The sequence below is a fragment of the Panicum virgatum genome, chromosome 8K (assembly GCF_016808335.1).
Source record: "Panicum virgatum strain AP13 chromosome 8K, P.virgatum_v5, whole genome shotgun sequence".
Taxonomy (NCBI): domain Eukaryota; kingdom Viridiplantae; phylum Streptophyta; class Magnoliopsida; order Poales; family Poaceae; genus Panicum; species Panicum virgatum.
Window position 1 is genome coordinate 16373980 of NC_053143.1, and position 15924 is coordinate 16389903.

The window sequence follows — 15924 nt, forward strand, 5'->3', positions numbered from 1 at the left end:
CGCCTCCATCCACAGACTCAATGGCAATGAGGAATAACTCATCATATTGCGCACCATATCCATTAGTGTACGGTTGCGCCTTTCAGCTACTCCATTTTGCTGAGGCTCCCCTGGTGTAGAGTATTGGGCAACTATACCATTTTCCTGTAAAAACCTCGCAAAAGTTCCAGGAACTTGTCCATAAGGGGTATGTCAACCGTAGTACTCCCCTCCACGGTCTGATCTTACTATTTTAATTCTTTTGTCAAGTTGATTTTCTACCTCAGCTTTGAATATTTTAAATTTATCCAATGCTTCAGATCTTTCTTTAATTGGATAAATGTAACCATAGCGGGAGTAATCGTCTGTGAATGTTATGAACGAATCATAGCCATCCACACTTTTCACAGGAAACGGTCCACATATATCAGTGTGAATTATTTCTAACGTTCCTGCACTTCGTTTGGCACCCTTTTTAATTTGCTTTACAAATTTTCCTTTAATGCATTCGACGCATTGTTCAAGATCAGAGAACTCTAGCTGTGGAAGAATTTCACTTTTCACTAATCTTTCAATTCTCCCCCTCGAAATATGGGCTAAACGACAGTGCCATAATTTCGATGAAGTATCTTGAGTTCTCTTTCTTTTCTTTGTTTCTTTCTCTGACAATGATTCATTCACATTCACATTACATACAGAATGCACTTTATCACGCATAGATAATAAATAAAGATCATTGTAAAGGACAGCATCACCAATACAATTATTATCAAACCATAGTTCACATTTGTCATTCGCAAAATGACAACCAAAACCATCTGTGTCTAAGCGTGATACACTGATCAAGTTTCTTTGAAGCGAAGGAACAAATAAAACATCTTTTAATACAAGCATGAAACCATTAACTAGCTCGATGGAGACATCGCCAACAGCTTCAACCTCTGCTTGTACTCCGTTCGCGACTTTAATGTGTCTTTCGCTTCTTTGCGTAGTCCTTGTCGAACGGAATCCCTATAAAGAATTTGCAACATGCACAGTTGCACTAGAATCAATCCACCAAGTAGATTTAGAAAACTGTAAATACAGGGATTCATTAACAAATGAAATTACATTCTCACCATTCTTTGCCATTATCATCTTTAAGTAAGCGGGACAATCTGCTTTACGATGCCCCTTGTCAAAACAGTGGAAACACTCATCTTGAGCTGGAGTGCGCTGTTGCTGACGCTGTTGCTGATACTTCTGTGGCATAGGTGCTTTGTCTTTGGACTTTGGGGAAGAAGCAGCATGGAAAGGCCTTTTCTTGTTATTATGCACAAAATTGACAGACCCACCATTCTGTTTCTTGAGTCTATCTTCCTCTTGTGCACACATGGCAATTGTCTTTTCCATGTTCCACTTCTCTGGCTGTGAGTTATAGTTTACAACGAATGTTGCAAACTCTTTTGGCAGAGAAGCGAATACCAAGTGCACCATAAACTCTTCTTTAAGATCCAAGTCCATTGGTTTGAGCTTGGAGTTCAAAGCGTACATCCCCATGATATGATCTCTTATTGTACCGGCATTGCCATAGTACCTCTTTGTGATCAACTGCTCTATGATCTGTGTAGCATAAGTCTTTGAAGAACCAGTAAACTGATTCTTTATCTTTGCAAGGTACTCAGCAGCTGAGTCACACTCTCCAATTGAACCCAAAATATTAGGATCAATTGTGTTCTTTATAACTGCCACACATTTCTTGTTGGCGTTATTCCACTTTGTCTTTTCGAGATCATAAGCCATCTGTAAGGGAGCATAGTCCCTTTACTTTTTCTGCCACTCAGCATCAGTGTCAGAATCTCCTCTCACTGGAGCCGGTGGCTCAGTGGGCTTTGGAGTGGTAATAATCTCATCCACTTCTCCACAGACGAAAGCAAGATCAACTTTCTTGATCCATTCGCCATAGTTGTCTCCTTTTAGAGTCGGGATGTGACTGATGAATCCCATCAAGTTCATCCCCGCTGAAAATTTCAAAAAAAAAGTGAGAACATAATAACAATAATTGCATGTAAAATTCCAACGTTGGTCAAAATAGAACATACAACTGTTTATGCAATTAAATCTATATCACCGTTGGGCAGAAATAGAAATAAATGCACAAAAACTATGAAATTACAGTATTGTAATTAACAACGTTGGTCAGAAAATTAACAATACCATAATCCTCAAAAATAACCTTTTAACCATGCTCTTAAACTTTAATTGTCTCGTTGGTTCGAATTAAAGTATAAAAGCAACTATATAAACTTAGCAGCGGAAACATGTAGGAATTTCTATTTCCAGAAGCAAAACTATAAACTTTTATCTCTAAACAATAAACACGTTGGTGCAAAATTGAATAGAGATCAAACTATAATCAAAACCATTCAAAAAACTATTGAAATTGCTTCTGGAAAAATAGAAAAAACAATAAAACTAGACACTGTTCAGGCGGCCCAGAAGCAAACCGGCCCGCGGCCTGCTCGGCCACCTTTCCTTGGGCCCGAGGCCCGACAGCCAACGGCCGGGCCGCCGAATCGGCTCGCCGCGGCGTCCCCTCCCCCGCCCGCATGGGCCGCCTGCCAGCCCAGGAGGCGAGGCGCGATCTCGACCGTCGATCTTGATCGGACGGTCGCCCGCGCGATTCGCCGGATCAAAACCGACAACGCCGGTGTTTCCCGAAACCCTAGCGACTCTTTCTCCCTCCCCCTTCTCTCTCCACGCAACGCAGCGGCAGCCACGGAGCGGAGGCGACGGCCATGGCGGCCGCGGAGGAGAGGACGAAGCGGCGCCGTCGTGGCTTGCTCGCCGGTGTGCGCGCTCGCCAGTGGGTGAGCGCGCCGCCGTCGAGCTCGCCATGGATGGCGCCTTGCTTTCGAGCCCGCGCGCGTGCGCCCCGGCATCCCGGCGGCGAGCGGTGGAGCGTCCTGTCCCGCGCCCCGACGAAGCGGGCTGCGCGGGTCTGTCCCGCACGAGAGCGGCCGGCTGTGGGACGGTGCAGGTCAGTACCCACCGCCCTTTGCTCTAGGGTTAGGGTTTGCTGTTCGATTTGATTCAAAATCGATCTTTTCTTTTGATTTGCTTTCGATTCGCACTCGAATCTTTCTATCCCGACCTCGATCTACACGTGTGTAGGCGATTGAAACCATTGAAAGACCTCTAGGATCGACACAGTGCATAAACCGAGTAGGATTTCTTTCCTTTTCTTTACATCAAGAGCAAAAGACTCTAGATCTATTGCATAAGCGATATATGAAGGAACGCAGTGAGAGAGTAGAGAGAGAGACCATCACCACCAGCGTTTGAGCTCGATCCGGTGGCCATCTCCGGTTCGCTGATGACGATCTGCTCTAAGGCAGCGACGAGCGGGGCAGTGGAGTCGCTGATCAACGTCGATGGAGGCGGTGGTGTAGCTTCCCGCTGCTCCAGCGCACCCTCTAGATCGGCTAGGGTTTAGAATGTGGGAGAGGGTACTGGCGGCACGATGAACTTCAGTCACGGTGCCCCGGCCCCTTCACCCCTCTTTATTTAGCGCTGTGCAGCGGGGGCCCACCAACCATTAAGGTTGGGCGCCCCCGATCAGGGCGCAAATCAAGGTCCTAATAGACCGTTGGGTCTATTAGGAAAGAGATCAACCCAACATAGCACTGCGGGAGCTTTCCACGAGGTCGTGCACAATTTCACGACTGCAAAAATAGAACCACGCAATGGCACGCATGCACATTCATGTGAATCTCCGAAGGATTGCTTGCAGCGTAGAGGAAGCTCGCCGCGGTACTCAACTCGATGCTTTTGATCCTCATCACTCACTTAGCAGGTTCACAAACCTTTTGAAGTTCTCGTACGAGGATCCCCCTTCGCTGATGCTCTGGCGAGCCACGTCCGCGAACAGCCGCGCCCTCTCCTTGATACCGGCATCGCCGATGACCTGCTCCACCTTGCTTCTCAGCTCCTCCTTGGTCACGATCCCGTCCACGTCGGGGGACACCGCCCGGCCGGTCCTCCACAGGTTGGTGATGTAGTTCCGGTTCAGGTGCTGGTCGCAGAAATAGGTCCAGCACAGGAACGGAACGCCGTTGCTCACACCCTCTATGGTCGAGTTCCACCCGCAGTGCGACACGAAGCAGGCCACCGCACGGTGCGCCAGGACCTGCTGCTGGGAGCACCAGCTGACCACCATGCCTCTTCTGCCGTAGAGGTGTTGGCGGAACTCGTCGAGCCACGCCTTGCTCAGGCCGCCGGGACTGAAATCCGGGCGAACTACCAACAGGAACGGCCGGCCAGCGAGCTCCAGCCCCTCGGCCAGCTCTTTGAACTGGCGCCCATCGAGGATGGCAATGCTGCCAAAGGCCACGTACACGACGGACCGGTCTGGCTGTGCGTCGAGCCACTTGATGCACCTCCCGTCCTCCTGCAGGAAGTTCCCGACGGGCTTCTTGTCGGCGGACAGCGGGCCGATGGGCAGGATGTTGGGGAAGAGCCCACACGCGCTGGGCTCAGCCTCGTGGAAGGAATTGGCCACCGTCATCTCGGCAAGGGCGTTGAGCTTGTTGTTCTGGGTGACCATGTCGAAGATGATGTGCCGCCCCTCGGGCACGCTGTCGTTGATCCACGGCAGCTGCGACGTGTGCACCTGCGGCATCCCCTTGGCGAGCTCGAACATCTCGTGCCTCCTTAGCGAGCCTGAAGGCACAAGTTCATCGAGAGGGTTCTAACTTGTATATTTATTAGAGTAAAAAATGCATATCTAGTTCCTAATAAACATGTACCGCTGTGTCAGCTAGGTCTCCAAATTCTCAAAATGTATATGTCTGAATGTTTAAAGAGTTCTATCCCGGACCCAAACGCACCACGCGAGCTTCCGGCAGAGACCTGACATGCCAAATAGTGCCACCTTGACCAACATTTTAAGAAATATTCTTGCATAGTCTTATCTTCTCCCATTTACTCCTCTATCTCCCACTCCAATCTCTCTTTCCCTCCTTAAACGTGGCCTGCCACCTTTTGCTCCTCCCTCACGGCCCGCGGGGCCTTCTCGACAATGAATTGACCAGGACTGGAAGACAATGCCAATTGATGCCGGCTAGGTACTCGACGCGGGTCCCACGGGTGCACAGCACGGCGAGGAGTAGGCAGGTGCCTCCTACCCAGACGGCTCTCCAATTCCCTCGCCGAGAGCATCGCCCACCTCCTCGGCTCCTCCTCCACCCTCCTAGCCACTTTGTCCACCCATTCTGGCCGTTTCCTAGTTGGAATCACCTCTGCCAAAGCCGGGGCAAGTTTGGGCACCTATAGTGCATTTTACTATATTTATTATGTCCCAGCAATCTTGGATCCCCTCTCCATCGAGTTAAACATTCAAATTACTGAGTATATAGGAAAGTGTCAAAGCAAACTTGTACTAGCTTATTCTTACAAATTGTTACATTAATTTTGAACTGAAAAACCGTGGTGCGTCCGATAAATTGTTATATTAATTATTAGTTTTCAAACTGGCTCGACATGTTGCAGGTTTGCCATTGGTTGCCGTCAATTAGAGTGGCCACTATAACACTACTATAAAAATGATTTGTAGGAAAGCCCCAATTTTTTTTAAGAACGGACTAAAATTTCACCCGTTGCTATAAATGGATGGGGTTACTGTAGCATACGACCCACCCCTTAAAAAAATATTTTTAGGGGCGGGTCACCCCTCACCCGCCCCAAAAATGAGTGTCATTTTTAGGGGCGGTTCATGGTATCACCCGCCCCTAAAAAAAGCATTTCTAGGGGCGGGTGACGTCACGAACTGCCCCTAAAAATGGTGGCATTTGAAGGAGTGGGTCATGGCCTCACCAGTTCCTACAAATGCATTTTTAGAGGCAGGTGGTGGCATGGCCCGCCCCTACAAATAGTTCCACACAAAAAGTCATAACTTTTTCATATGAACTCGGATGAAATCAAATTTTATATCAAAATTGTAAAAAATGATGAGATCTAAAACTTTATAGTTGATAACTTTTTCATTTAAGGTAATTTAGTGGTCCAAAAAATATTATTATTTCTCTAATAGCTATAACTATATAGTATCTCATATAACTCAAGTCATACTTTGAGATTTCTACAATCTTAACCTTTATATATACTGAAATATACTTGACATATTTTTTTTGTTTCTATAATTCACAATAACCATAGTGTAGAAGTTTCACATTTTTTTAATTTGTTTTGATATATGTAAACAATTAAGTGAATTTTAAGATAAAATAGAAAAATATTTTTAGGGGCGGGTGATGGCGTCACCCGCCTCTAAAAATGCGTTTGTAGGGGCGGATGATGGTGTTACCCGTCCCTACAAATCAATTTCCGAGTTAATATAAAACAATATCATACCTCATAGAGTCACAAGTGGTTGTGTAATATAGTGGTAAGGAAGGTGATACGAGTGTGTATGTTTTGTCAAAAAAATCGTAGCTTGATACTACAGTGCTAGTGGTGGTGTCTAATTGGCTAGGATAATTTTTTTATTTTGTTGTTTTCGATTTTTTTAACCTTTTTGATTTTCTGGACAAGGATATGTAGGAGCGGGCCATGGCATGACCCCGCCTCCAGAAATTATTTTTAGGAGCGGGTGGATTACCCGCCCCTGAAAATAGTATTTTTAGCTGCGAAAACTAGGGACGGGTACCGCATCCGCTCCTAAAAATACGATTTTACCCACTCCTAAAAATCATTTTTGCAGTAGTGTAGAGAAACCTTAACTGAACTGAGACTAGCTTGATGCGGTAAGAGGAGCTAAGAAATTGAACGACAGGGTAAGAGTTCCATCCAGTTACCCTTGTCGTCGATGAGTCCGTCTTCTATGAGCTTGGGGATCATTAGATTCAAGGCCAAGCTCGCCGTGGCCGCAGACCAAACGGACACGGCCCGGATGCCGAACTTCCTGGCGACCTCGAAGGACCATCCCATGCTGACGTCGCCGACGAGCCACTTCGCCGCAGGCCGCCCGGCCGCCTCCAAGCCGGCGATGAGCTGCTCCAGATGGCCCGGCATGTGGCGCGGGATGGCATCGAAGAGCTTATTGAGGTCCTTTCGGTCCTCGTCGTTGGACAGCCCGTCCGGGATGGACGCCAGGTGGATGCCGCCGCCCAGGGCCACCTCGCTGCCGGACGCGCTCAGAGCGCCGACCACCAGTGCGTGGTGCACCTCGGTGGTGATGAAGGTGACCTCGAAACCGTGGTCGACCAGGCGGTAGGAGAGCTCCATGAGCGGGGTGATGTGGCCCTGCGCCGGGAGCGGCAGCACCAGGACATGAGCCTTGGCCATGGCTTAACTAGACTTCCTTCGTCCCTCTCTCAATCTGTGCTACTCTTCTATATCCGAGAGATGAGGACTCGCCAATCATGCACTAGCTACAAGAAGAGGGGGCGTGTATGTACCCAGAGGGCACGTGGAATCCCGTGGGTTGGTAAGTTAAACTAGATAGCTATATGAGTGAAACAAAACAGCTTAGAGCATCTCCAAAAGGATTTCTAAAATCTACTCTCTAAATCATCATTTAGAGAGTTATTTGTGTAAAAATTATTTTCTATATTTTTGTGCTTTTCAACAGTTTTTCTATATTTTGTGCATGGTCTAGAGAGTCATTCTCGCTCTTCATCTTTGCCTAGCGAGAAATCCGGGATAGATGATGTCTATATTTAGATATCCAATTGAAGAGCCTCTTCAAGAGTATCTTTTTTCATCAAAATCTCTATTCCTGTAAACTAAGAAAGATATAAAGAGACTCTTGGAAATGCTCTTATTCATTTATAGTAAAAATAAAAAATCTCATTTCCTACTTACAAAAAAATTTAAGTAAACATAAGTAGTGTAGCGGACATATAGACAGAGAAGAGGAGATATGAGAAAAAGACTCACGGAATTTTTTTTTTGGATCACCGATCAAGCTGCACGCCACTGAATTTGTGGCTTGTTTTGAATACTAAATCATTGCAGAAGATGTATGATTTAGTTCAAGTAAACTATTGCATGTGTGTACCACACTACAAATATTAAAGAGGAACGGGGCAATAATTAATGCGGAAGTCAATAACGCCATCTTGATCTATGATTTAGATGGGATCATTATTCGATCATGTTCTTTAAGTTGTAAGAAGAGGAGATATGAGAAAAAGACTCACGGAATTTTTTTTTTTGGATCACCGATCACGCTGCACGCCACTGAATTTGTGGCTTGTTTTGAATACTAAATCATTGCAGAAGATGTATGATTTAGTTCAAGTAAACTATTGCATGTGTGTACCACACTACCAAATATTAAAGAGGAATGGGGCAATAATTAATGCGGAAGTCAATAACGCTATCTTGATCTATGATTTAGATGGGATCATTATTCGATCATGTTCTTTAAGTTGTAAAGCTCTTCATCGAATCGGTCTATGCACAACTTGGATATTTTTATCTTTCACTAGAATGGGAGCATGTATTGGTTTAGAAAGGCTAAGGCCAGTCTAAGTGCAGGTGTTATGGGGGTTTCATCAGCATCTAAGTCTTGGACATATATGCAAAAATGCTTACATGAGAGAGGTAGAAACCGTTTCATGGTGGCGAAACCCTCCCAGCTTAATTACCAAGTCCCATGACACCGGATGAAACTCGCACTAAGACGGAATTGGCTTCATGGACGATCTGCTGCACCGCACCCTCAGGGGCGGGCCTAGGATTTGGATCCTTGGTATTCAAAATATCAAGTAGTGCAAAAAAATTTTTAACATACATATTACTAGCGCATAATTGAGTACGGACAACATAAATTGTTCATAATTTGAAATTGCACAACATATACATACTAAATGATCAACATATCAAAGTGGAATAGAGGGTAAAATTCTAAAACAATAAATGGGTGACAAGGATGCAGGTGCAGGATGCTTACAAGTTATAAGATTACTTTACGATCCTTCATGTCTTGAAAATATTTGATGATGTCCTCATCTTTCGCTTGCAAGAAGAATTCCCTTACAATGAATGTGATCAAACAATTATTCAAAAATATCTGCCCCATCTTACTTCTTAGCTTATTTTTGATAGTATTCATTGCAGAAAAGATCCTCTCAACACCAGCAGTTCAAACCTACAAATTATAAGTATTCAAGATTCATAAAAAATCTGACTATTGCTGCTAATTTTTTCACAAATCCATAACCATAAATAATCACAAGTTATGAATAAATTTGTCAATCCACTATTCACCTTGGTTCACTAGCTCGGGCTCAGGCTTGCTCGGGCTGCAGACCCCCGTGCAGCAGTGCAGGGGGAGGGGAAAGGGGCGGCCCCCCGTGCGGCGGCGCCTCGTGCAGACTGCAGCGGTGCTGGCCGTGTTGGCCACCGGCCTCCGGCCAGGCTTGCCGCTTGCGCCCGCCCCTGCCTGCTTGGCGGCCTGGCCGCCGCTCGCCGGCGCGGCACTACGGCCTACAGGCGGCCCGTGGAACGGCGGATCAGGCGAGGCGACGAGGCCGACGAGCGCGGGATGTGCGGCGGCCCGCAGCCAGCGGCGATCGGCGATGGCGAGGCTGAGAGGCGGAGGCGGCGTCGCGGGCGCGCTCGGGAGGGCAGGTGAGGGCACAGGCAGAGGCAGGACAAGGGCTAGGGCAGGGAGCAGACGCCGATTGGGTTAGGTGGGGAATCGGCTCAAAATTGGGCTGTGTGAGGGGATTGGGCCGGCGGTGGGGTGGGCTGCTTAGTTGTTTTTGGGCTTAAATGAAGACTGAGCTCTTAGTAGTTTGGTTTGGAGTATGATTTTCGTTTTTTTGAATCATATAGCTAGAATACACTATATGTATAAAATTTTTGTTCAAAAATAATGGGTATTCAACTGAATACCATTGAATTCAATGGGGCCCGCCCCTGCGCACCCTCCCTCCCCCTGGGCTCACCTCCCCAGCCTCCCCGCTCGAGTGCGCACCTCCAACCCGCCCTCGCACCGCTTCCCTAGGCTCCCGCCCTGCCGCCTCAACTACAACACACTTGGCCTTCTATGATATTTCATTTGTCACATAATTTAGTTTTTTCTGTCATATTGCATAATCTATGAGACTTGCATGATGAAAATCCATTCGTCGCCTATACCCGGTAATAAAAGATGCTCAATGACGAATATGTGATTTTTCATCATAGATTTTGTGACAATACTCATTTCTTCACAGATTTATGATGCTTATTTTTCATAATTATTAAGCTAAAATAACATCATAAAATGTCCAATGGCCCAACATAGCCTAAGAAATAAGCAGTCCATTTTCTAGCAATTTGTATTGGTGCCCCATTACTTTTTTTTCTTTTGAATATTGATTTTCAGCAATCAGGCCCATTTCACTGTCCAATCTTTTGGCCCACTCATTTCTATACAATGGCACTTCCTAGGCACAAATTTATTCAGCCTGAATGGAAATGCAACAATTGTAACTGGTACATTTTTTTTTGAGAAATCGGGTTTACATTTCACAATAAAAGTTTGGTGGTTACAACCCATATCTTACAAGGACCCTCTTAAAAGAAAAATCAATTACTACAAACTAGTCCCTGTAAACTTCTCCCGGTCTTCATCGCCGTTGGTGGCCGGAGCTCAAAGCTTGAAGCCGACCTCCTCCCTGGCAATGGAAAGAAGGTTTTTGTTGCCATCTTGAGCAGCACATCCACTTTGATATGCCTTGAGAATGCTGAACGACCCGGCCAAATCACATCGCCAAGCATCGAGGAATCTGACACCATTGCGGCTAAGAACCCCAGTTCGCCAGATGAGGAATCACCCCAGAAGGAAGCTGAACCACCCAAGCAGGTGGGAGCATAAAACCAACCCGATTCCTCGTGTTGGGAAATATACCTTCCAAGATCATCGTCGAATAAACCTATATCGACGACGAAGCCAAAGAAGGAACAAAAGGACCCAACGATATCTGGAGCAAACACCAACACTCCAAATCCAAGAGACTCCAAACTCAGAAACATGGTACCTCCGTCGTCGTTGTTGCTGTCGCCAGACCAGCTCCGGAGTAGCAAAATCATCCACGGGCCTACCTTCGGAGGAGCATCAGCACCTAATTCCTCCGCAGGAAGAAACCAGGGGATTTCAGCCATCCTCATCCATCCTCCAACGGAAAGAGGAACAAGGAGGCAAATTATTGGCTCACTCGACCTCGACGGCAGGAGCAAAGCGAAGCCTAACCTAACTAATCCTAGGCTACAAGGAAAGAGTATGTACACCGGTCGACGATCTCGCGGCTCCCCATCCCCTCCGGGGCCAAGCTGGCCACTGGAATCGAGGGAGAGCCGACGAGATCGGCACCGGAATGCAGGTCGCCTGTCGCTCGCCCTTTTTCCTGTAGAGAGGGGAAAGCGAGAAGGAACCAGAAAGCTTATTGTTGGATACTCCACTGATGCAGGCCGGCTCTCCACCTCTTGCTCCAGTCTCCAGAGCGGCCCAACAAGGCCCAATATCATCAACTAATAAGCCCACACACCACCGTAAAATCTCAGGAACCCTAGTCCAACAGCAAGAGGGGAGAGAACGCACGAGATCACCCCAAGGCAAAAATGCAGCTCTCCTTCCTCCGGCGAGCTCTCCACCCGCGCCGGCCGCGCGCCGCCTCGCCTTTCCCCTTCACCGGCGTGATCCGCCCTCGTCCCTTCTCCTCCGCTTCCGCCGCGCCGGCGCCGGCGCCGCCGCTGTCACCCAAGGACGCGCGCAATGCGCCGCCGTCGCCGCCAATGATGCCGACGCGGCCTTGGGAGGAGGCGCTCGCGGCGTCGCAGCGCGCCTTCGGCCTGCCGCTCGCGGGGCGCGTCCTCGCCGCCTCGGCGACCGGGAACGCGGCCGTGTCCCCCGCCGCGGCCCACGCCTCGCTCGCGCTCGCCGCCGCCGCCGCGCGCGGCGCGACGCGGAGGCAGCTCCTGCAGGTGCTGGGCTGCGGCGGCGGGGGCAGGGGCGCCGCGGCGGACGCGGCGAACGTGGCGTCGCGCGTCGTCAGGCGGGTGCTCAAGGACCGCTCCCCCTCCGGCGGGCCGCTGCTGCGGTTCGCGGGAGGAATCTGGGCGGACGCCTCGACGAAGCTATCGCCGGGGTTCATGGAGGCCGCCCGTAACGTGTACGGCTCCGCGGCGAGGACGGCCGACTTCGTGAACGAGGTATGACATTGTGGCATTTTTGCTAGAACTGGATCATAAGAGGCTACGTTCGTCATGTGCTCGACAATATGCTTCTTGCACGAGTTCATGTGTTAATACTTAATACATCTTAATTTGTGATTGGATGGTTATTGCTTTTTTTCGGATCGTTTCTTTTATTGATGATAATTGACTGGATGTATCCAAGTACTATCGGTTGGCTCCTATGTAATTTTGGGCTCCTCCCTGTTTTGGTTGTCTTGTAGCTTGCTGTTCACTTCCTTGTTCTAACAGAAATGATTGTGTGCATCGTGTATCTTGTGAGTATAAATATGGCCACCATATGCTGCTGCCATGTAATTAAAACTATGCTATAGTTGTATGGCAAAATCATTATAGGAATTGTTCAAAATCTGTTTGTGGGCAGCAATCCGTAATGTTGTGATGTATGTTGTAATTTCTGTGATTTATTTTTTGAGATTATTAGTTCTGAAATTTATACATTTTCTGTCTATTGATTTTTGAAGCCAGAAGATGCTGCAAAGCAAATTAACTTGTGGGTTATAGAGTCCATGAAACGTACAGTTACCTCGCTGCAACCCTATTACTTGACGCTGTTGAGCCGGAGGCCGCTGCTGTGCTCCGGCAGCAGGAGCCCGGCCGACCGCCGGTGTACAACGTCGGCCCGCTCATACTGACCGAGACCGAGACCAAATCCTCGCCGCGCGCGGCGTGCCTCGAGTGGCTCGACCGGCAACCGCCCAGGTCGGTGGTCTTCGTCTCGTTCGGCTCTGGCGGCGCGCTGCGGACGGAGCAGATGCGGCAGCTCGCGCTCGGGCTGGAGCTCAGCGGGCAGCGGTTCCTGTGGGTGGTGCGGAGCCCGAGCGACGAGGGGGCTGTGAGCGACAACTACTACGATGCCGAGAGCAAGGAGGACCCCTTCGTGTTCCTCCCAGAAGGGTTCGTCGAGAGGACCAAAGATGTCGGCTTCCTGGTGTCGTCATGGGCGCCGCAGATTGAGGTCCTGGCTCACGAGGCCACTGGAGGGTTCCTGACGCACTGTGGGTGGAACTCGACCTTGGAGAGCCTCGTCCATGGCGTGCCGATGGTGGCATGGCCTCTGTACGCGGAGCAGCACCAGAATGCGGTGATGCTAGCGGAGGGGATCGGGGCCGCGATACGGGTTCCAGAGCCAAAGAGGAAGGAGACGATCGCTGGGGTGGTGAAGGAGCTGATGGCAGGGGAGCAGAAGGGTGCCGCGGTGCGAGCCACGGTGGCGGACCTGCAGAAGGCGGCATTGGACGGTCTCAGAGAGGGTGGTGCCGCCACGACTGCACTAGCCGAGGTGGTAGAGAAGTGGGCAACTTAGGGGAACTAGAACTAGTCCATGCCCCCATTGAAACTCTCAATTCCGTATTACAAATTGTATATTTTTTTTGAACTACTACTACGTTTGTCGGTAATGTACTTCAGTTCCCTTTTGTACTCGAGTCTTTGAACAGTGAGAATGTGCTTTGTGCTTTGTGCGTGACACAGATGACCAGTTGTATACTGGTTGCAATGTCAATGACAAATGTCTGAGGAGTACGAGAGTATCCAAACTTCACATTTGTTAAAAAAAGGAAAGTCCAGTTTGCACCATCAAACTATCATAGAAGTCCAATTTTCAACCTCAACTACAAAACCGGGTAATAAAAGCCATCCATGTCAAAACCAGGCAAATTTGGCCCTTTGTTTGGTTTCAAAGCTGGTTTATCGTTTTATGAAAATTAAATATATTCAAAATTAAACTAAAAAAATCATAAATAATTTATTATAAACTTAAAAAATATGAAACATATGTTATTATTTTTCTAAAAATGGAACCTATCTATTGGCACTCTACTTGTTAGTTATTGGAATCCAATTTTTATCATGTTCTTAATATTTATTTACTTGTAGTTATATTTATTATTTTTTAAATAAATAAGACTTAAGTAGAGCAATAGATAGGTTACATTTTTAGAAAAAATTACTAGTTTCATATTTTTTTGATTTAAAATAAATTAGTTGTGATTTTTCGGTTCTAACCCAATTTTTTTTTTAATTTTTAAAAATACAAAAGCATCTTCGAAACCACTCTAAGGACCAAATTTGTCTGATTTCAATAGTTGAATAGCCTCCACTACCCAATTTTATAGTTGAAGTTGAAATCAAATTTTTGTGATAGTTTGAGAGTGTAACTAGAGTTTTAAAAAAGGACCGCGTTAACACGGGACCGATCGTGCAGGAGGCGATCACACGACCCTTGCATGACTGTGGCATAACCGCCAAAATTAATCCAGTTTAAGTGCGCTAACCATAACTATTACTGCTAAAATGGTTAACACGCACATCAAACGGAGAAATTTGGCAGTCTATAGGGTAAAATCCCGATAACACCACTGTATTTCGGATCGAAACAACATACCTCACTCGAAAGTGAGCTCAGAGATTACCATAACTATAACTCTTACAACAAAACTTCAATAGTAAAATTTTTATAGACTGAGTTTGAGAATTCAAATGGAGTACCTCAGAAATTTGAAAGTGGATAAGTTCTTCAGAGTTTATAAACAGCGGAAGAGAAAAACGATAACTAGCGACGATATATGACATCATGATGAAGCTCGTACATGACGTCAATCTCTCCAAGCATTACAAAGATTACCTGAAAACAAAGTCACAAGCAAGACTGAGTATACTAATACTCAGCAAGACTGACCCGACTAAGGGTATATAATATCCCTTTAACTAGACATGCAAAGCTTGTGAAGGCTCTGGTTTATTTTGCTGAAAAGCAACAAAGTGTACATCCTTAATTTCAAGTTTTAGCTTTCAAATTCTAGTTTCATTAATTATTCTAGATTTGCACCTATCTATTCAAACATGGTAGAGGAATTATTTGCATCCAACAAGATTGAGTATCATCTTTGTTCCCGTTCTTACTCTATGTGGCAAAGAGATTAAGCAGTCTCAATATTCGTGAGAGGCGGAACAGTTCGAACCGAATTTCCATCCTTGCAAGGTAAAACATGGACAGAGTTTGGAGTATCGTTGAGTCACTCCCAAGCAACCGTTTGCTTCTCATTCCGGTTCATGGACAGAGCCACTCTTCCCGACTACAGCGAGCCCGACCCTCTCTGCAGCTGTGGTTGTTTTTGTGTTGCGCAAAATAACTTATCTTTCATTTTATTTTCTTTCCTATCTCTAAGAGAGAGTGGAAGGTATATCCATTTGCCCGGCCGAGGAGTTACTAGGCTTGCCGCTTACCCATAACTCACGGCATGTTGCTAGTACGTTCAAACGCTTAACCAACACTAACACACACTGCGACCTTATCAGGTTTATCAACATAGACGGATTTCAATATGAAGCTTGTAACCAAATCCGTCCATGGTCCTTATAGTGATTGCAGAAAGTAAACAATCAACTCCTATAGAGCTCGCGAGTGACAGGCAATCACTCGACTTTTACCGGTCTTATTAGCATAGCATCTATTTGGGACTCAGTTCTAGTATTCAATCAATATGTACCTAGAATTATGCATCTAAGGTTTTCATTCAACTCCAATCACATAAATGCATAAGTAAATAAAATAATAAGTTGCATAATTTAAAATAATAGAATTATGCACCGGGGCTTGCCTTTAGTGATGTTTATAGAGTTAGTAAGCTTTAGTTCTTCCGAATCTGGATTCGGGGCTTCAGTTGGTTGGATTTCATGTAGTTTACTTTTGGATTCCGGGTTCACGTTCAGGTCTTC

General features: G+C 46.7%; 3 protein-coding genes across 3 annotated transcripts; 2 read left to right on the plus strand and 1 right to left on the minus strand.

Annotated features, from left to right (window-relative positions):
• Positions 1 to 3171: 3171 nt before the first annotated feature.
• LOC120644061 (UDP-glycosyltransferase 83A1-like) lies at positions 3172 to 7302 on the minus strand. The gene is made up of 2 exons (XM_039920617.1): positions 6813 to 7302; positions 3172 to 4680 (listed from the first exon to the last, which is right to left on the minus strand). Exons 1-2 carry the CDS (start codon positions 7300 to 7302, stop codon positions 3800 to 3802), a joined length of 1371 nt encoding a protein of 456 aa, XP_039776551.1. The 3' UTR covers positions 3172 to 3799.
• Positions 7303 to 11528: 4226 nt separating this feature from the next.
• LOC120644062 (probable non-inhibitory serpin-Z9) lies at positions 11529 to 13238 on the plus strand. Its single transcript, XM_039920618.1, has 2 exons — positions 11529 to 12162; positions 12669 to 13238. Exons 1-2 carry the CDS (start codon positions 11572 to 11574, stop codon positions 12837 to 12839), a joined length of 762 nt encoding a protein of 253 aa, XP_039776552.1. The 5' UTR covers positions 11529 to 11571; the 3' UTR covers positions 12840 to 13238.
• On the plus strand, positions 12959 to 13510 carry LOC120645510 (UDP-glycosyltransferase 72B1-like). Its single transcript, XM_039922292.1, has one exon. It carries the CDS (start codon positions 12959 to 12961, stop codon positions 13508 to 13510), a length of 552 nt encoding a protein of 183 aa, XP_039778226.1.
• The last annotated feature ends 2414 nt before the right edge of the window (positions 13511 to 15924 follow it).